The sequence below is a fragment of the Pseudomyrmex gracilis genome, unplaced genomic scaffold (assembly GCF_002006095.1).
Source record: "Pseudomyrmex gracilis isolate BER0280 unplaced genomic scaffold, ASM200609v1 scaffold_142, whole genome shotgun sequence".
Taxonomy (NCBI): Eukaryota; Metazoa; Arthropoda; class Insecta; order Hymenoptera; family Formicidae; genus Pseudomyrmex; species Pseudomyrmex gracilis.
Window position 1 is genome coordinate 347,001 of NW_018020726.1, and position 22,606 is coordinate 369,606.

At 40.8% G+C, this 22,606-nt stretch overlaps 2 protein-coding genes across 2 annotated transcripts in view; both read left to right on the top strand.

Annotated features, from left to right (window-relative positions):
* The first annotated feature begins 359 nt into the window (after positions 1-359).
* On the top strand, positions 360-5,195 carry LOC109857052 (poly(A)-specific ribonuclease PARN-like). The gene is made up of 12 exons (XM_020432959.1): positions 360-534; positions 702-915; positions 1,201-1,479; positions 1,636-1,918; positions 2,107-2,228; positions 2,318-2,544; positions 2,680-2,749; positions 2,879-2,934; positions 3,088-3,174; positions 3,274-3,466; positions 4,697-4,782; positions 4,874-5,195. Exons 1-12 carry the CDS (start codon positions 516-518, stop codon positions 4,957-4,959), a joined length of 1,722 nt encoding a protein of 573 aa, XP_020288548.1. The 5' UTR covers positions 360-515; the 3' UTR covers positions 4,960-5,195.
* Positions 5,196-5,292: 97 nt separating this feature from the next.
* LOC109857053 (protein cortex) overlaps positions 5,293-22,606 on the top strand; it is a 28,072-nt gene continuing 10,758 nt past the window's right edge. Inside the window, exon 1 of the mRNA XM_020432960.1 lies at positions 5,293-6,151. Coding sequence (XP_020288549.1) covers positions 6,041-6,151 — 111 coding nt within the window. The 5' untranslated portion in view covers positions 5,293-6,040. The remainder of the gene's footprint in view (positions 6,152-22,606) is intronic.

A 22,606-nucleotide genomic window follows, 5' to 3' on the forward strand; every position in this document is an offset into this window, starting at 1 on the left:
TTTGTCAATTTCTTACTGTTACAGTCTAAAACTCTCCATTGTAGACGGCTCTTAAGTTAGTCCATATGCCATTCTACGTCTCAAAGATTATCTCTGGTTTGAACCTTCGACTATAAATGAGCACAAGTCGGCAAAACTTCTCAAATTGACCAATCACATTCAGCGGCTCGTGAAAATGCAACCTGATGGTTGCAGATTGACCAATCAGATCGAAGCAGCTTAATCATTGGTCAATCTGCAATCGTCAGACATTTCTCTGAGGTTGTTTCGATAAATCTAGCAATACGATTGGTCGATTTGTCAAATAACGTCATTATTCAATTTCTGTGCTTGTAACACGAGCTTAAACGGACTTGAGTTGCGTGAGGATTTGTAACTTGTGTCAATTTGTGTGTATATTTCAAGATGTTTCGCGTTTAGGTTACATTGTTTAAGTTGTTGCAAGTTGTTGATTTCGCTTTGAATTATATTAAATCATGTGCATTAAAGTGCGCACAAACCAGACAACGTAAAAAATGGAAGTAACTTGCTTGAGTAAGTACATTAGTAGTCTGATATACAAAAATTTTTTAAATTTTTAACTTCAACTCGTCCATCATCTGTTCCATATTAATCAAGATATTTATGAATTGCTTTTTTTATTTTTACTTTTTTTTTTTTTTTTAATTTTTAAGTAAAATTTTTAAGTATAATTTCTGTAGATTTTCAGGACGTATTATCTGAACTAGATAACGTCTTACCGAAAGCCACTTTTCTTAGTATCGATGGTGAATTTACTGGACTTAATTCGGGTCCGGACGCTGGTCCGTTTGACACACCAGCTCAGTATTATAGCAAACTTCGAGCTGGATCTATGGACTTTCTTCTTGTGCAGTTTGGTTTGTCCGTCTTCACACATGACTCAGAAACAAACAAGTACTATATTTTGTTGATTAAATAAACTTAAAAATTAAAGCAGCTCTAGATTTAAAATCAAAAGAATACAGATACTAACACAGATAAAATGCAGATACAAATAAAAACTGACTGCTCATTAATTATTCTTACAATCAATGGTGACTGTTTGCTCTATTAAGATATCTGTATTCTTTGGTGATTCACTTCTAATGTACTACTATGAGTAGTACCTTAAATAAACATAATGAATTAAATAAACAATATTTGATAAAGTAAAAACCTATATCACTTCTTTTGTTTTAGATATTCTCAACAATCTTACAATTTTTATGTGTTTCCCAAACCGATGAATCGTGTTGCACCAGATTGTAGATTTATGTGTCAAGCTTCAAGCATAGCTTTTCTATCAAATCAAGACTTTGATTTTAACAAACTCTTCAAATATGGTATACCATATCTCAACGCTGGTGATGAAGAAAAACTTGTCACACGCTTAGAAGAGAGACAAAAAATCAGAGAAGAAAACAATCAGGAAATAATTCCAATATCAGATAATGACAAGCCTCAAGTAGAAGAAATATGGTAAATATTTTTTAAAATATTTATTTTGTTAATTTTATGATTAAGTTAAATTAAAATTAAACATAGGTCTGGTTTGGTTTTTTTGTGGCTAGAGGCTATTCAGAGCCAGCCTGTACACCAAACATATGTTTATTAGTAGTATTGTTGAAATTTCAGTTCTACAATAGAGAATTTTCTTGCATCAGATGCAAAAGAATTAATAATACAAAGATGTAATGCCTTTATGAGAAGACTGGTGTATCAAGAAGCAAGAATAAGGTGGCCTAATAAAATAAGACTTGAAAACAAAATAGAAAATACTTGGAACTGTATTTTGGTACAAAGAGCCGGCACTGAGGAAGAAGAAAAAGAAAAGGACAGTCAAAAACGAGAAAAGGAAAAATTAGAAATTGCAGAAGCTGTGGGACTCAGCAATCTTTTGAAAAAAATTGCGGATTCCGTAAGTATACATACGCATATCTATTTGTTCCTTTTCCTTTTCTCTGTCATCCTTTCTGTCATTACAAAATTTTTATTTAATTAACTGTTTTTATAATAGTAAACCAGATTAAAGTAGATAAGATTATATGGTTTTATTTTGAATAGTATTATCTTTTATGTTTCAAGTTTATTTTATTTTTATTTCAGGGAAAGATATTAGTAGGACATAATATGCTGTTAGATCTGTGTCACATTGTACATCAATTTTTTACGCCATTACCAAAAGAATATCTAGAATTCAAAACGTTGATTCATAATTTATTTCCTAGGTGAGTTATATATTAATTTTTTTCCCTAAATGAACTTAGTGAACTTTAACCTGGTTTGTTAAGTATTTTATTAATTTTTTTCCTTTAAGGTTATTGGACACAAAGGTCATCTGTCAATCTCAGCAATTTAGGGATCTGGTTTCGTCATCGAATCTTAATGTATTATTAGACATTGTCAGCAAATCTCCGTTTTCCATCCCTGACGTGATACCTGTGGAAGGACGCAGTTATTCGATATCAACAGAAAAATCACACGAAGCTGGATACGATGCATACATCACTGGATTATGCTTTATTGCGTTGTCCAATTATCTCGGTTAGTGTGGCAACATTAAATATAAATACTAAAACTTAGATAATATCTCTTTTGTTGATATCGTTACTCACATATGTGTATATGCGAGTCAGTATATATGTTTATATATGTTATAGATTGTTGTGTTTGTTTCAGGAACATTAGAGAGATCGGAAAACTCCACAGTATTGGCAACCTCTCCACTGCTTAATCCTTTTCACAACAAGTGAGTATGTTACGTGCTATGTATAAATAATACTTCAGATTTCTTTGTATATGAAAAGAAAGAAATTGTATAAAAATTTCAATAATTTTTATCGATTCATTTATTTAACGTAATTTTTTCTTAATACAGAGTTCCTATAGCAAGACTGAAGGATTTTCCGTACGTGAATTTAGTGGGAAAAGATCGTAAGTATATTTGTCATAAAAAAACATGATATTATTACAACATCGATATTGATATTTGTTGTAAAAGAAGGGATACTTTACGCCGCACAGTAATGAAATTAAGTAAGTTCGATGTTTTATTTATTGTTTTTTTTTTTTTTTTTTTATTTATAGCAAATCCCAGCAGAGATCACGTATTTCACATAACATTTCCAAAGGAATGGAAACACTCGGATATAAGTCAGCTGTTTAGTCCATTTGGTGAGTATTACATACAGATTACATACATATAGTTGGTTTATATTTTTAGAAAGAAAGTAACATGTAACGCGATTTGTTCTTTTTTTTTTTTTTATACAGGAGGTGGATATATCTCTTGGTTGTCGGATACATCCGCTTACGTGGGTTTATATCGTCGCGATCAAGCTGGCGCTGCATTGAGAAGTCTGTCCAAAGAGACCGTTTACAAGATACAACCGTATTTGAAGTACCAAGCCTCTTTGCAGAATGAATTTTCTCATCAGGACCGCAAACGGAAGTTGTCATCATCCGAGTGAGTTATTGGCATTTTATAAATTTCGATGCAATGTTCCATACAATCGGTTGTGCGAACCGTTTTATTTTATTTTATTTTTTTTTTTAATCTAGTTTTGCGTATACAATTTTCTAAAAATCACCAAATCGACGACGAGTACGCGCTGCGTTGCGATCTTTACACAGCTCATACACACGTTTTTGTCAAAAAGTAATAACGTTTATGGCAATTTATTTTCCGTCCCGAACTATTACGTTCGCACGAGATATGTTAAACGCGAGAGTGAAACGCGTTTATAAGTCAGGTATGATTTCAAAACGAAATGGGGAGAAAGAGGGTAAAGGATAAGGCCCTAAGGCGGCCTCATAGGATTTCCTGTACACGAGAGATTTGCATAGGGCTTGTTCTGAATTAATGCACGCGACGCTTGCTACGGGCTTATCTTGTTGTCTTCTTGCTCTTTTCCTTCTCTCGTACCTCTTCCAATTCCTCTCGTCCTACCTATATCTCTTTTTGCTTCCTGGTCCGGTTCGTGAAGTAACGTCGTCGTTGTCGTCGTCGTCGTCGCACGAGAGTGACCGGTGTCTTCTACGTACAGAAATTGTGTTCACAATGACACGCGGAAGAGGATACGCGTAATTCGAATTGTTTGAAAAAATTCCTGTGTTTGATGCGGTTTTCAACTTCTGAATTCTTGAGTCTTTTCTAGCACTTCAAAAATCATTAAAAATAAATTTACGTAAAAACTTGTGTGTTCTCGTAAGAAAATTCGAAAAAAAATACGATATGTTTAGATTGAGATATTAAAATAAAACACAAAACAGAAAATGAAGATAAATGTCGACGAGAGACAGAATGGATTCGCGTGCGTGTTGGATGCGAAAGACAGAGAAAGAGAGAGAGAGAAAGAAAGAAAGACTGCTCGCAGTTATGTATTATTGGCATTATCGTACATTATGCCCGAAGAATTTACTCGGTGCGCGTGTCGGAGCTGTTGCTGCGAGGCTCGCGACTTATGAATATGCAGCATCACGTGCACTCGTGTGCAATGCACGTGTGCGCGTACTCGTTAAACATCGGAATCGATCGGGGTAAGGAACCAGTAAAATTCTCTTCTCGTGAATGAGAGATTCTCGGAATCCTTTTACACGCATGATCGTCCACGTATAAATTAACTCTCTCTCTCTCTCTCTCTCTCTCTCTCTCGTCGTGAAAATAGATTTATCTCGTTCTCATTTGTATACATAGGAACGCGAATAAAAAGGATAACGAGGAATCGGCTGCTAACGGCAAAGAAACAACCAAAGATGACGACGGATGGATAGTGGCCACAGGTAGGTTATTACCGATGCACTTTTTTTTTTTTTTTTTTTTTTTTTTATATTTTGCACTTTACATCGACAAGCCGATTTGTGTCTCGTGCAGGTAAACGGCGCAAAAAGCGCAAGGATCAAACTGCGAGCGGTTCGTCCAACAAAAAGGCTTGGCCGGAAAATGACAATTGGAATTAATTGCAATTTGATGCAATTTGATCAGCATAATATTTAGTCAGCATAATTTATAGTCGAAGAGCGAGAAAATGTATACAACAAATGTGTATGTAAGAGTGAAAAGTGTCAATATTATCAAATGGCGAATCAAAAAACTTTTATCTCGACTTTAATCTGACTAATTAGATGATAATTCATCTATGTAATGTCTTCACTCGTTCGTAATCTTAAAAATAAAATTCTTTATTTCTGCTACATACCGAACGCATTACATGATAAAATTCCTTCTATACTTATATGTATATATACAGTATACTCTACATATATAATCATCGTAATTCTACTGTCAATTAAAAAACTTTTATCTTGACGGGTTTTCAATTGAACGGGTCGATTGCGTCATTTAAGACAGAGTTTTTGATCGAGATGTTACATTGCTGAAACTTAGCAAAGACAGTAGTAGTAAAGTATCCGTGAAACAAAATACTATTATGTATGTATAAGTTTTATATATATATATATACGCAGTGGTTATAAATTTATAAATAATTCTGTACATTTGTTAAATACATTTTGCGTACCTCTAAAAATTTCCTTCACACCAACTTAAACTAAAGGCGCCTTTCCATGCGTCAAAATAGATCGTGTAATCCAATATTGGCGCTAGATCACGCGCTGAGAATAAGAAAAAAAAAAAATAAAAATAAAAAAACGAAAAGAATAACGTGTCGCAATTTTGAACATCGAAAGGCGCTAGAAGTTGATCCAACTTAGTTCCTTCTTTGACGTTGGCGTCACGTGACGCTCAGCGCTGTTTTCCGACGTCTCATGAATTCGATACCCTAATAGACGATTTCCATAAATACACAACAAACCTCGCGCGAAGAATTGTCGAAGGTGTCAGGTACTCTCTCAGGTGTTAGATAAATAAAAACACGCGTATATGTTGTTGACACGCGGACAATATTGTGATTTTTTTTTTCGCTTCCGCGTATGAGTGTCGATCGAACTCGTCCTTTACGTGCTTCAAATTTTCGTCGAACTGTTGCAACGGGAGTGCGCAAAACTTGATGCTTAACGACCACAGGTGTCCCGCTGAAGGATGAACAGACTCGTGCAGGATCTCGAGGACCAAGTGCCGAGCGATACCCCATTGCGCGGGTATCAACCGCGATTTCGCAGAAACGAGGTGCTCGACAGTGACACGAACTCGGTGAGTTCACACCCATGATCTCTTCCGGATCGATCGTTGCGTTGCGTTGGACTCCTTTGGGATTTCCAAGGGCATTGCGTTCATTTCTTATCGAGGCACATGCCGCATAGAAACCCCAAAGCTGCCTCAACAAAATTGTCTCTTCTTCGCGTGATTAATTACTTGGAATATGCTGTGCGTATTATATAAATGATTCTTCAGTCGTGTTAGTTAATGAAAAATAACGAAAATCGTAAATTCTATTTTGAAACAGCTGCGAGAAAAATATGTTTTAAAAAGACGATTGTTGGGAAAATTGTCGCGCGAATTTTGAAGACGATTTTATTCGCGCGCACAAGTGAATATTTTTATTTTCGACTATTCGTTTATATATCTCTCGTTGAGTTGATTATGTACCGCGTGACTAAACACACGCGCAATAAAAGGACGAGATGCACAAATCGATTGTAAAATATTTAATTAAAATAATATTCACATAAAAGAAATAATAATATAAATATCAATTAATTAAGGATTGCAAAGTTGATATCATGCATTTGTGGTTCTTTTGTACATACGTTATATAATAATATTACACAGTCAAGAAAACAAATTGTATTTCAAACATTATGTATTGTCTTGCACATATGGGAGAATTGTGCAAATTAACACACACACACACGCACACACATGACATGACAATAACATCAATCAACGGACTACAACGACAAAATATAAAGAAACATACATTTATTGCAGTGTTAAAACTTATTGTATATATATGTATATATGTACAAATTACCGTTGCGTGTCTCAGAAACAAATGATTAAACAATTAATCAGATATTCCACGTCCTTTCTCTGTTCTGATCGATGAGACATCACGCTCATACCAAGATAAAGTCCAAAGATAACTTGGGACTTAGCAGGCCAGTAGGAATCGAACGCAGCCACCACAGGACCACTAAGGCCCAAATCATCCCTAGATATATTTTTCACATCCGTCCGTGTGTGTTGGCACAATTCGTCCTGGCATCTGAAAAAATATTTCAAAAATAATTACTCGTATATTTCATTACTCCAGAAAACGTCTTCAGGGATTGTGTTGTATACGGGCCACAGTTTTTTGTGCAATTTTAATTTCGGAGATAGATGGACAAAGTTATTTATTACAGAGTGAGAAAAACCCTTTTGTGATGAACAGCAATAATAAATGTGGTTTAAAAACGCTGAAGAACAGACATGCAAAATTATATAAAAAACAATTGAAACAAATAAGCTAAGACTAACAAAAGATAAAAAGCACGCGTACAAATAATATAAATACAATTAACGTATAATACATTAAGTAATTAATATTAAGTAATTAATGACCAAAAAGAGAGAGAGATCTCAAGTAATTAAATATGAAAAATATGTTTTTAAACGCTCGTAAATAAATATCCAATTTAATTAACATATTTGCGTGTGAAATAAATTTTGGAAGAACGTGCGTTCTCGGGCGCGGTTTTTTTTTTTTTTTAACCCGGTATTCGCGGATTTTCTTATTTTTCGCGAAGAGATGGAGGAGGCGAAGCATTTATCTTGTTGCGTTTCAAATATGTCGGAAGCGTTTAAGCTATCCGTCGGGCGAGACTGTTCATTTCATTCATTACAGCAAGTACCAGAAACACTCTAGTCATCCTCCTCATCCTCGGCGATTTTATGCACGACACGAGATAACGGGTGTGTCGGAAATGATGTCGGGAAAATGAGATAAAACGTGGAACGGGATGCACGCGAGATACTCGCGATCGCGTTTTTCGTTTGATAACGAACGAAGCGTTCAGTTCCACTCGATTCAGTTCCGATGCGTAAAAAGTAAATCGACGCGCGCGTTGACATTCGACGATAAAGCGACCGACGTGGTTCACTTTAATCGATTTGCAAAACTGCTTTTATCACGGCTTCGCGTTTCCCGTTTATTTTACGTTCTCCGCGATACGAGCGCGTGCAATTCGTTCTCTTTTTTTGTTTTTTTTTGTTTTCCTCCGAAAAACAGACACGCACGTTATGAACAATTACTCAGGCCATCTCTTCCAGTTAAATTACTTCGGTACACTCGATATCTCAATCATTAAAATTCAAGTAAACTTTACTCATTTTCGCTATTTCGTCACGGTCTGAATTTATCATTCCGGCGAGAAAAATGTCACTTACTACTCGTTGTGTTTATCGGTTATTGCACAAAAACGCCGGGCAATGAATTGATTGCTCAATTTTTTTACACACACTGTATAAACTTTACTAGAATGTTTTTTACTTAGGCAATAGCGTATTATTGGAAAAAAATTGCGATGTAACACTCGTCATAAATTATTGTTTCTTTCGTAAGAAGAATGCACGTGCGTAAAAGTGCAATTCCAATATTGAATATCTCAAACGTGTGATGCAAATGACACAAAATTTTTAACCGCAAATCTAAACCATCACAAGGAATATACCAATATAATTACCGATTTTGATGCAATTAGCTTATCGAGAGTTCGGTAAATCCTCAACTCAGGATCTAGGTTTGTGCAATGCGCAATTAAATTGGGAAATTAGCAAGTTCTCTCGGAACGAGAACGTGAACGTGAAAAAACTGGCGTGGGAAAAAGTCGTCGCGTGTGTCGATTACCGATGGATAGCGACGAGTGACTCGAGCGGGCGCTACTCGCGCCAATTTCCAATCTTATTCTCACGACGAAACGTTGCTCGAGGACACGCGAATAATCCTGGAAACACTGATCCGGGATTTTTTCATTATTACGTGACGCGTCACAGGCTTCTGCTGTACATACATCGTGTGTTCTTGAGACGCGAGAGCGCGATGACCGAGAGAGAAGAGTACAGGTCACTCATATAATCCCGCACCTAAGCTAGTTTCGCGCGCGCGGAGTCTCTCATCCCTCGCTTTTTCGAATTTCCGATAATATTCAAGCGAGGACTATAAGCACGAGAGCGCGCGCGCGCGCGCGCGTGCGAGCGTGCGAGGGGCGGGCGGGTGTCCCGTGGGACGCGCCCACGGCATTCGATGAATCGAACGGCGTGAATGAGAGCGTCGCGAATCATCCGCGCGTGCCGCCGCGTCGCTGACGCGACCTTTGGCCTTGTTCAATGTCGTGTCTGCACTCACACTCACCCTCTTCCTCTCCTCTGGCTGCGCCGTGCGAGAGCACGTGCACGTGCGATGCATCGACGTGCTCTCCTGCGTCTTGTACGCAGGTGCGAGAGACGTATACGCGCGTATTATCCGGTCCTCTCATTCGCGTCGTTGCCACGACGCTCCGGTGCCGCTCACCGACGTTCCTCGGCGTCCACTCCGGGTTTTCGACGTCGCGACGAAAGAAGAAAAGAAACGAGAGAGGGAGAGAAAGAACAAAAAGAGAAAACGCCGACGAGGAGAAAGAACGCGCACAACGAGGCGCGGTTCCTTTGCGCGGACGGACGCACACCACTGAGGGCGAAACTCTCGGACTTTTTCGACAACGCCGTCGCCGTCGCCGCCACCGCCACCGCCGCCGCCGCGCCGGCCACGCAACATTTTTGCGCCACACGCCACACCGGCGTGCGTGCGGCATGCGGTGCGTGCGTGCGTGCGTACTGTTCGTACCTCTTTTTTCGGCCTCTCCCCCGATGATGGAGGGAGAGAGCGGAAAATCGATCGAGCTGACGACCCTTCTTCTTTTATATGAGGCTCGTGAGCAGAAAAGCGGTCCGGACCACACCCTACGACCTATCGTGAACGCTTTGCCGATCGACCGACCAGTCAGCTTCGTCTTTCCCGGACCTAAGGGTGGACCCTTCGCCCTTTGTGAATCCACGCTGCACGGGTTGGACGGGGGTTGAGAATCGGAGAGGAGGCACGCGGGTTACCCCACGCGCACAGACGCGCGCGCGCGCGCGCTCGCACGCACGCACACACACGCACACACAGACGGTAAAAGAAAGACGAGGACGAGCCGGAGATTAACCCTTCCTCGCACGTGATCTTTCCTTCTAATCCGGAGATATCGTGTTTACCTCGTGCTGATGAAAGTATCTCCGCGTATGAACGCGATCAAGCGCAAAAACTGATTCCGGATCGAACACAATTTTTTTTTTTCCCCGTTAAAGGAAAAAAAGTGCACAGTCATATTGTAACACGATTGACACGCGCGCTCTCTTTGTCAGAGAGCTCTTTGTTGGGGGTTTTTTTTCTCCTTTGAGTTTTGCCGCGTAGGTAGGTACAAATCTGCGGGTTTTAAAGCACTGGATTTTCGCGCGAACGGGCCCCGCGATTTCCATTTCATTTCATTTCATTCCATTAGCCGAGGTTCGTTTCGCCGATCCGGCTTTTTATACTCGCGCGCTCGTGCGATTTATTTTGCTCGGCATTGCCTCGTATTTGGCGGGATATCGTTGCGGACTGAAAACAATGGCCGCTTATACACGCGGCCAAGCGATCGTTAAGCGCCGTGTGCTTGCACACGGTGTGGTATATCGCATATTATCTGGCGTGCCATAGAGAGCAGGGCGAGTACGCGGGCGAGTCGACGAATTATCATGGTAATCACAAAACAGTAGCCGCCGGTACCGAGAGGTCAAGACCGATGCCACGGAGATTGCCGCTCAGGAAAGTACCCCGGAGGTGGACACTTATTCTATGTAGCGGCTCAGTGGTATTCTCGCGCTCTCTCTCCTCGAACTTTTTGTCTCTCTTCTGCGTAACTAATAACTAATTTTCAATCCACCTCACAAACTCGGTTTCTCCGCGTGATATAATAACTGCGCCGAGATAAAAATTTAACTCTGAACCGTGTCGTTTTTTTTTTTTTTTTTTTTGGCATCCTAAAAGTGAACCGTGAATATTGATGCATTTTATTTGATTTTAAAATCTGGAAAGTGTTGGTATAAAAATTCCGACCATGTCTTCCTCCAAGTCCGTCCGCTAATGTGTGTCCTGTGTGTTTTACGTGACGAAAAAATATTAATATTTATTTTCAATGATTTTTGAAGAGTTTCGAAAGATACCGAACGAAAGATTCAAAAGAGAATTAAAGTTAATTCTCCACTCTCTGTACGCGTTCGGATAGAAAATTTTATTTACGCGTGGAAACGCGCGAGAACGTCTGTTATTAATTCTCCATTTCGATATTTCGATGTGATTTTCATTTCCATGTGTCTTGCTTTGAAGATTGATTTGATTTGAATTGAACAAAAGTAGAAAACACGAGAAACGTTCGAAGCATCGGGCGTCGTGCAACGATCGCTTCAAGTTGCAAAGATCATCATTTAGCGCTGGATTATTCGAAAGTTTGCTTCGTTTGTTGACTTACTGTCGTTAGAGATTTTGAAATTTGTTTGTTTGTTTTTTTTTCAAGTTTTCGTATTTAATAATTTCTTAACGCGATTAGCTCTCGCTCGCGCAACAACCGGATTTCACATCGCGGAGAGAACAGGATCGAGCGACGCGAGAACCACTGTGAGCTTCTAGAGATAAGAGAGTCGTGATGTCGAGTAATGCAGCAAGAGAGATACACATCTAGTATGCTCTGAATTAATAAATAATAATGCAATATTGCTGCGCTCGCGCTCGGACAGGTTCGACCTACCGGTCAACTGCCTACCCAGAGATCCGCTCGCGCTTACGACGACGTGTTTCTGATGCATTAAGTCGCATTTAGCTGACGCGTCGGGTTTAGAAAGACAAAAAAACACCGATATTAATTCTTACGATGTAAAAAAACGGCACAATATCTTGCAAGCATTTGATGTAGATTTTCAAATTAAATTCAATTCTCGAATCACAATGTAATGTGTGATTTACACTTTGAAAATGTTTCGCACATCTCTGTATCTTCTCATCTCATATAGCGCTTGGCTCTCGTTAGCTATTTCTCTCATTTCCATTTAAATATATCGTTTTAATTTTCAATGCCATCTTTTATCTTTCTCATCTTTCGATTGATTTAATGTTTAATGGACGATAATTTGCGCGACTGATTTGACGTCAATTGGTACACTAATGTGTCCGTCATCCAAGTTTATCTTGATTCTTCTTCTTTTTCGACGATTATATCGCGCGCGTCGCGCCGCGCATTTCTCGAATATAAACGTGACGAGAAGATTCTTTCAAGAAAGAAATGAGATTTTCCTGGATAATGTACACCGCGTTTCATCTCCAACATTTAAGCGGCGACACGGCAAACGTCGCGTATCGCGCACCATCGTGGCTATTTTCGACCGAGTAAACGCCCGAGGACTCCCACCGAGAGTCCGTCGCGTATTCCGCCCGGCCCTCTCGCACCTGTGCACTTCTACAGGATTTGCTGCTCGCCGACCACCTCGAGGTCGCGGGCTGTATCGTTGATAGTTATGAGTTTTCATGCGCGACGCAGTCCGCCCTAACGTAAGTAGTAGAGAGCTAATGGTAATTCTCTGGTGTGGGGGTAAACGCGGGTATCATTACTCGCGCTCAGTACTATGATGCACAATTCGAACCTCGCTAATTCGAGGCCTCTCGTTACCTCGAAAACTTTTGAAACTCGAATTTTAATTCGAAAAAAACCTCTTCAAGTCGAAGACTGGATGGCTTTTGAAATACTTTTCGAAAGTATCACCTACTTTAATTCGTTTCTCGAATTAATGTTTCAAATTTTTGTTGTTGCAAAACTTACATCTGCGAAAAGGAGTTTATCTGTCACTCGCGATCGCGAACGAATTGTGCGAATGTCCGATGTACCCGAATATTCGTTTATTTCGAGCAATTGACGAGCGCAACTCGGACGCTAACTCGGATATACTAATTTGTTTACCAGGTCCGAGTCGTATCTAATCGGTCCTAATACGTACATACCGTTAATAATCGGGAACTCGAGAGCGACTATGATAAAACAGCTGGGCATGCTGCAGTCTCGTGCGCTCCGATAGCGCGCTTGATAAATATTGGCTCTCTAATGCATCCCAAGCTCACAACAATAACTCCGCGCGGCTTCTGGACGGCGTTACAAGCTCAAGAGAGCAGCAGCGCGCACACACCGCTACGTTTCGCGACCGGCTACCCGAGACGAAGAAAATGTTGCGGTCTCTTCCTACTCTCAGTTCCTGCCGTAGGTAGACAAACCGCGAGAAGTATATCGCACTCATTATTTTACTCTCATTATCTCTTATCGCTCAATCTCGCCCACCATCGCGGTGTCGTATTCTTGCATTTCCTCGCACGCACGAGATATATCATCCCGAGGGACTACCGATACACTGATGATACAAATTTTTCGACGATTGGTTTTTTTATTCGAACGGAGGAATCATCCGATACAAAATTCAATATATTCAATTCGAATTCTAACGTGTGTTAAAATATTGAAACAAAAAAAACAAAAAAACAAAAATATTTGTTGCGCGTACACCTGGCGCTTGGTTCTTCCTGGCGACTATAGTCCAACTACTTTTGCTCTTACAATCGAAGAAAAATCTCGGATATACTATATAATGAAGTTCAGTGAAATATTTCCGCGGAACGGCAAGCTCCGTCGGGATTTTCGTCGGTGGTGCCTCGCATGCATCGGGAGCGATAAATAGGATGAGAGCTCCGCCCATGCTCGACTGTCTACTGTGGAAGCTGCGTCGTGAATTATGACTGCTCCAGGTGAATTATAACACGTATAGCGCATACCAGAATCCACACGTGTGCACCGCGAGTGCACCATTAAAGCGCGCTCACAAGCCCTCTTCCTTGTAAGTGACAGTTCCTCTTAAATTCTCTCGCGCGCGCGTTGCCTCTCGCTTTCTCACTCCCTCTTTCTCGGTTTTCATTTTAATATACCAACGTATGCGAGCGCTTGGCGAAATATCGCACCAAGAAAATGTGAAGGGAGACACCACGTCGTCTCTCGCCCGCGTATCGCGTATATATTTGCGATACACGTGTCGTGTCGTTTGAAGAAAATTTTCATAGTAAAAAGTTGCAAAAAAAAAAAAAAAAAAAAACTCTGAAACTGGTCACTGCTGTGCTCGAGTGTGTGTGCGCGCGATCTTTCGTCGAAAGACTCGAATCGTTGTTAATCCGGAGGAGAAGGCGCTGTATATAAAATGTCACACGAAGGAAGCGAGCGCGCGCGCGACATATTTCAGAATCAGCGACGCAAGAAGCGAGACGCGCCGTTGCAACGCGGTGTTCAGCGCGATGCAACGGCGATGGGCCGAAAGGTCACAAGATGGCCACTTGGACTTGGCTGGAGGCTGGGCGCGTCTTGGTGTGGTTTAATCCGGTTAACCGTGGAGGACCTATGGACCTTGTGACAGACAAGCGGGACGGAGTTTGTCATAATCATTAACTCGCGGTCTCGGCTAGCATTGGCGGCGCATTAGCGAGAAAATGAGGACGAAAACCAGGCATTTGCCCGGGTGACAGTTTTGTTTTGTAAGAAAATTAAAAAAAAAAAAAAAGTAAAAAATAAATAAATGACGAAAGAGGGAAAAAAACGTTCGCTCTTTGTGCGCGAAATAAGTTCTCGCGAGCGGATGGCGCGGTTTGGAAGTTAGGTAACTTGCGTTTCAAAAATAACGGATGTTCGCTCGCATAATATAATTAACGAAACAAAAACGCGAGACTGGTTATACATATTTCTATCTATCGTTGACAATTATAAAATACCACAACGTTCGTTATTTTATTAACGCATAAGTGCAACGCGTCGCGGCCTTACACGAGGCGCGAGTGTTTCCGTATCAAAGTGGGTATATAATACCCACGTAAACGGCTCGGCGAATAAAGGAAACGCGATCTCCGGCAGCCGTAAAACGCTCGTTGCCCTATGACACTTGAATAGCAGCGTGCTATCACGTAATCGGGTAGGAAAGAATGGTTATATAACATCAAAGGATGATCGAAGGGGGTAGCCCTGAGGTACCTTCGCGCAAGGCACGCCTGACAAGATGGCGTCCGCGGAGCTCTTGTGTGTTCGCAACACACAACTCCCCCTTCGGGCAGACGCAAGACGTGTAATCTGCTGAAATCACGTTAGATTGATTCCTGACATTGGCCACTCTCGTAAATCCAATCTCGTCGCGTCTGCCGGGAGTAGGTATCCTGTCTCGTTTAACAGAAAGAGCTCTCTCGCGAGAAAAAAACCGGAACGGGGTGTGTAATCGTGAATTTCCGACACGATCGACACTGTATATACGCGGCCAGTTACACAACTCCAGATATTTCACTGCGAGAATACAGTGTCGTTCAAAAGTTCGACAAAGCAGATAAAAATTTTCTCAAAGTCAAGTAATGAGTTTTCTTGAAAACGTATGATTATAAAAACAATTTTATTCGTAATTAATATAACAACATAGGTCGGGCGATAAAAATTTAATGAGCGTTAAATCGCAAAATCTCTCTTGACAAACTGCACACGTGACAGTAAAATGTAACAAAAATCTCGAGAGAGTTAAATTCTCAACATTTTGGAGACAAAAAATTATAAATAAATGTAATTAAATTCAAGAGTAGGTTTTATGCGGATATTCGCGTTAAAGTCGCAACAGTCCCGCGTGTAAAAATTCGATCGAGTTCGTATTTGTGTGTGCGTCATTCAACGCGCGCACATGTGAGACCATTCGGAAGCTGTTTGGAGCATATTGTGTGGATTTTACGAGTCGGCCGAACGTCGATCGGGAGAATCTTCGCAATAATTATCGTAAGATACTGGGGGGGAATGTGACGCGAGAGATGCTCCCCATTAAAGAATACTCTTGTAATCCTAGCTGTGCTCTCCATGTTCGTACACGTGCACATGCGATGTGTATAAATATATACATATATACATACGTGTATATATATATATATATATATATGCACGCATGCACTGAATGTTGGAAATCGAGATTCGAAACTCGACGCGACACCCGATACCGCGCGAAACAAGCACCATGGCCAAGTGTACCGGCGTCGTTAATTATGCAATTAATTACCACCTAATTACCAGTGTCTCTCGCTCTCTTCTCCGTAGCTCCGCCTCGAAACTCGCCCAGAATCACCTCGATACACCTTTATACGTTCCGCGCTTTCTTCTTCCGGCGAACAACACGCGAGACTCGATAAAACGCACACTTCAAAACCAACCGCTGAGCTCAGGCTCTTTTACCGTAGCTTTTTCTAATCAATTCCGATCGAAATGAAATATCGATTTCTGTTGTTTTTTTTCTGTTTTTTTTTTTTTTTTGCAAAAAGAAAACGTGACAAGTCACGAGTCGTTTCGAGTAGAATTTCGAAAAACAGTTGTTTTTAGATTCAAAGCATTGATTTTTTTTTCCGAGCGATACAAAGTCAAGCGGTCGGCAAACCGAGAGACTCTTGAAACTGAGACTCGCGAGGGACGCGAGTGCTGAACTATGTTGGAAACAATTTTTGAATTCAGAAACTCGCAGGAATTCTCTACGCATGTTACGTATCCAACAAATGGCGGGCGATCTTTTCGCTCCTTGGTCTAAAGTGCGACCGAGCTACTTGGAAACTTATCTGACTATCATCAGATATAAAGTGCCACGTTGGCGCGAGTAATGCGAACCTATTTACTCGTCATGCAGATGACCAGTAGCTGGTTACGTTCTTCTTTTATTTTCTTTTCGGCCAAGTTTCATTACAGCGATAAATTACAGTAAGGCCAAGCGGAGACTTGGAATGGTCAAAACAAGTTGTCTGTTAGACACATAAACGTGCGCTTTATATGGAAAGAAGGAGAAAGAAAGAAGGAAAGAAAGAGAAAGGATGTGTGTGTGTGTGTGTTTGTGTTTATACGCGTGTTTTTTCAATTTTTTATTGTTTGATGATCTTCGCCGCGAGAAAACCACCTCATAAAGAAGAAATCATCCATAATTATATGTTCGATATGAAAAAGTTGACGAACACAAGAGAGAGAAGTAATGTAAAATTAATAGTTTTAACGTTACAAAATAATTTATATAGCGCGTCTAAGAAAAGTGCAATTTTATGTTAAAAATTTCTTTCTTTCGTTAAAAAGTTCACAACTAAAAATCCGCATGCACTCAATTTTAATCAATCAGAGCATATTGATCAAACAGAGAATTGAGAAACAAAATAGCTGTCTTTCGTAGTTGGAAAAAGAAAAAATCTTAACTCGGTTTGGTTTGGTGCGATAATGGCTCGGAATAACTTAAATATTGCTTTAGTGAAAATTTAAATTTAGACAAAAAAATAAAATAAAATTATCACAATCTTTCGCATATTTATATTTTGACCCGCTGCGTTCGTGTCACTCGTCTGTCTACAACAAATGACGCGCCTATATATAGTATCTGATTCGTTATTCATGGATTTTTTTTTGCTCGTTATAGCATAGGCTGTACCCGTCGATGTGCTTTTTGTGATCTACAAATTAATATGCCGATTTTACGACAGATGCTTGTTATCGGTCGAGACGCTCTTATGAATGTACAACCATGCCATTTTACGAGCGATAAACTCTTTCGTCTATTTGCAATAAAACTTACGGATTCTCAGTAGCGAATTCTTCGTCGCGCTTAAATTATACCACACTACCGTTAAACAGGAAAAAACCTCGAATCAATTGACGGAACCAATTTTCTTTCGAAAATCATCGCGTTTTGTAACGTCCCGTGTGTTATTGACGTCTCGTCATGTTCAAAACCGGCTCGGCGCGCGTACGTTTAAGAGCGCGCTCATGTGAAAGAAGGAGTCTCGTGTAGCCCTATACACGATGTTCGAGAGATGCGCACACGCTCGAGTCTCTTATAGAGTCGTAACGCATAAAACAAGAGGCCACTCTGACTTTTACGAGTGGCTCGTTGTTTGCCCCGAGAAACTATCAAGCAAATACCGCGCACCTTTAATCGCTCATCCCGCGCACGACTCGTCTCAATAATTCAATTACTTATGAATGCGCGTTAAAGAGACTCGGATGCACCAAAGCTAAATCAGGGCGTTTCGTCATTAATGCGCAACAATTAAATCAACGAGGAGTCGAGGAGAAAGATGATAATTGCATGGATCAAATGATCGATTTAGCATCGATTTGTTTTGTACAAACAAATGATGTAAATTAAAATTTATACATATACGCAGAATCAAAATAGACTACAATTAATAATTCTCTATTAAATAGAGTTACGATAGAACGTTACTAATATTTGTTTCGTTTTACATGTGGTTCAATGAAGATTCCTTCTTTAGCGCGTTTTTTACCTCGCAAACTTTGAAAACATGATCAAAATTGCGGGACTTTTATTTAATTATATACTATATATTGGTTTTTTTTTTACGCAGCGCATCTTTCGAAATTCTCTCCAAAAATCGTTAAAACTAAATTATGTAAAACTGGTTTTTTTAAATAAATAACAGAACGTATTGCAGTAGACGCTTGAAAGAAGACGCCAGAATGTTTGCGAAATGGTTTTTCGATATTTTAAAATCGAATCAAGTTGCGTCAAGAAATTTACGGTTTTCATTTTTGGGTTGTCAAAAAAGTTGACAAAAAATCGGTTCGGTATTAGAAATAAGCGCGCGACACTATTACACGGACGATTGCGAGAGAGATTTATTTCACCGAGAAAGAGAGAGAGAGAGAGAGAGAGTTCCTCGGACGATCGCGAACCGTATGGTCTCATTCGAATTTGTTCGTACATTTATACGTACGCGATACGTTCCTGTTAATGGCCGTTAGAAGGGCGGAATACATCTCGCGTGACTGCCAGAGAGTCGGTTGCATCGTTTGCATTTTTATCGGTGAGCAACTGCAACTTTGTTGAGCGAATAACTTGCCGGCCGTAATACCGCGTATGTTAAGTCCGCGTTATTAAGCGTCTATCGACTGGTTCTTCGTGGTCAGCCGGACCGGTTCGTTATTTAAAAAAGCGAACAACTTGTTATCAGTCGAGTTTCGTGATCGGCGTTGCAGAACTTTTTCAAGACTCCCGGACGGCTTCTCTTCGTTCCGATATCGGATGAAAGGTCGAGTCAAAGAAAGACTCGCGAGGAGATTGCAATGTGACTTAATTCTTCGCGCGATAAGAGCCGACAAAGATTGGCGGTAAAACGAAAAAAACTAAACAACAAAAAGTTCTGATGAAAAGAGATAACAGCACGGCTCGCAGCTTCGTAAGCGTGAAAATTATACGCGAGCGATTGACAATCACAGAAAAAAAAAACAAACTTTGAATGAGTTTTTCAATAAGATACGTGTTTTACGCAAAAATTGAAATCGATGGGCTACCAAGTGCCGATTTGAATTTTAACGATGGCGTTTTAAAGACGCGAGAAAATAACAATGCGTGTTAATTCCCATATTTGTAGTTACATAAATATACAACGTAACGGAGTTAGTTGACCGTAATTAAGTGGCGTTGCTTGTGCATTCACTTTTGCGTCACGAAAATATAACTGAAGAGAAGTAAATCTTTTTCTTTTCGGAAGATAAGAGAGAAAAAAAAAAGGTGCCGCGCGCGCGCGGATCTCTCTCGCCGGAGCGATCGAGAACGGAATCGAGAGAAGCGTGATGTCGCAATAACAATACAGCGCATTCAGTCTAGATAAATCCTTTCGATCTCGTTGAATGTGTTAATGCCGCGCTCGGGCAGTTCCCGAGTGATGGGTCCATTTTTATAACGGATTCAATGGGGGCCCAAGCACTCGGCCGCAGTCTGGCCCGATCCTGGCGCTCAGCTGTTCGTTGCGCCTGTGGGGCAGCATGAAACCGGTGGATGCGGAAAAAAAAAAAAAAAAAAAAAAAAAGAAAACAAAATGCACGGTCGAGAAAAAGGTCGAGCTTGCACCTGCCATGACGCGGTCGTACAAGGCCGACTCGGTCCCGAAGAAACTCGAGGCGGAGAAGCAATAAAACCGGGGAATTCGAGTCTCTCGCCTTAAGCGAAACGTCTCTCTTCTCGTCGAAACAGCGATTCGTCGCGATCGAGATGACACCTCAGTTGTCATATCGATAACAGTTAAGTGACACGACAACACTGATCGGCGTTTTTCTTCACTGGAGGTTTTGCGCATTACTTGGTTTTTTTTTTTTGTCCGCTCCGTTCCCAATTGAATCGATTGATTGCTTAATTACAATTACATATCGCTATCTCAGCGAAACATGTAAAGCGTGACAACCGATTAAAGTGTACAATTAATTAAAATTTCGACAAAAATTCGAGTATTAAGATTGGTTTGATATTAATAAATTTTTTTTTTAATTAATAACGTCCGCATATGGCTCTCCTCGCCCTTAAGTTTTTCATGTTATAAATTTTAATTTGTTCTATTAATATCCTCGAAGGAAAAGACACAACATGTCCGTAAACATGTTTTTTTGCAAATTCTTCCTTTAAATCACGCAATCACACGATGCGTCTTTCTTTCGAAGATACGCTCGCGTGGTACGAGTGTGCAAGTTACACGAGTGGAACACGCAATGTAGTGGCGCTTCGTCAATTTGTTAGCAACCGGTCGCGATAAAAGGTCGGCGATCGCCATAATTTATATTAGAAAAACAAGCAGCGGAGCGTAAATTCAAATGCGTGCGTTTTCTTTTTTTTCGTCGTCGATCGTCACCGGGATCGTCTTAATTTATCTTTAGCAACGTGCGCGGACCAGCGCGGCGACAGACCGGTCCAATAACAGTATCACCGTCGGCTCGCCGCTCGGCGATCTTATGGAACAACACTTCGTTCCAGGGTGTTAAGCAGTTAACCGTATAATGTCACACCTACCGACTGCCAGCCGATCTTGGAATGCGCGATACGTCACGTAATGTGTTTTCGCGCGCGCGCGCGTTATTTCGCCGCGCGAGAAACGCGTAAATCGCCACAGGCGCGAAAAAACTTCAAATCGATATTTACGAGTCGAATCTTCGTTAATTCAAAAAGTCGAATTTTTATCAGAATTTTTTCCGCAGAAAATCTCTTCAGGTCGAAGAACACTAGGAGAACAATTCAAATTGTTTTCCTTAGCTACTTTGCGGCTTACTGTTACGATTTGAATTATTTCAAAATGAATCTCGAAGGGAGCGTCTGTAACTCTTTGAAATTTGATTAAATAAAATCTCCGTAACTCGAGTATAGTAGATCGCGAAAGAGATCGGTTACTTCTCTTTCTCCTTCTTTCTTTTTTCTTCGTTTATTCTAACGTACGCGCGCGCATGTGTGTTGTAGCGTCAAGAATAAAATTCGTTCGAGTCACGAATTTTTTCTCCACAATTTTTCGTATAATCTCGAATTATTTTCCGTTTCCGTTTCGAGACTCGATGTTCGAAACTGTAATTAACATGTTTTTACGAGACGAAGTCTCGAAGTACGTTGTAATGCGATGTCGATAACGCGTACGTATCTTTTGAACGGTCGTCGGATGTCTCGCGATATAACTGTAACTGTATGTAATTAGACGCGCTCTACGTGTCGCGAATAACCAGGATGATTCAGGATCAATCGGATCGCCAAGTCACTTTTGCGATGAGATGCCGTTTGTGGCCGAAGGATACGCCGGAATGCGTCGCGAGTTCGCGTCATCCCGGCCTCAAAGAGGACCGTAATTAACTTTCCTCTCGATTACGTCGCGGATTATACAGGAGAACCGTTTTATTTCAATAATTTTCCATCGCACATCCTTCCTCCCTCCCCTTTCCTCGATGAGGACTTGCGTTCGATTTAATCTATCGAACGCTGAAAGAAAGCGCTGCTTGATAAATCCAATCAGATCGGCTGTCGACGTGCCGCGGACGCTTTTTTTTTTTTTTCCCCTCATCTTTTTCTGGAACTTCCAGTTCCAGTCTCGGTGTAAACTAGTTTTGTGAGACGAGTAAAGAGGAGGAGTGTATCCTCCAGTGATCACATAATCGTACGTTCACCTCCTGAGAGCCTACCACCTTCCCTTTTCCTCTTCTTCTTCTCTTCCTCTGCTTCTTCGTCTTCTTCTTCTCTTTCTTGTGGTCTTCTTCTTCCACTGCTTCTGCTGCCGTTCTGCCGCTGCTTCTTCTTCTTCTTCTTCTTCTTCTTCTTCTTTCTCCTCATCCTTCTTCTCTTCCTCCTTTTCCCTTTTTCTCTCCCTTTTCTTCGATCTTCCTTCTCTTCGTTGAGTTTCTATCTCGCCATGCCAATCTACTATCGAGCATTCTTCTAAGGTCGATCGAATCGTCTTTCGCGCTTCGATGCAGCTACCTTACACGATGCTGCCTCGGCTCGAAGTGACTCGCGTTTGCACAATGTTGCGCAGTCGTGCTCTCTCTCTCTCTCTCTCTCTCTCTCCGCGTAGAACACGGCGATATAAATAACCATTTTCTTATCTATCTACTTATCCATCTCCATATAAAGAGGAACATACTACGCCTCTCGAGGGATCGAATTATTTTCAAACGCATTCGGAGAATGCGAGCGGACTGCTAAGCTGGTCTGCTCTCCGAAATAACACGTGTACTGAATTTGCGATGCAAACGCGGTATGCGAGTATCGGAGCGAAAT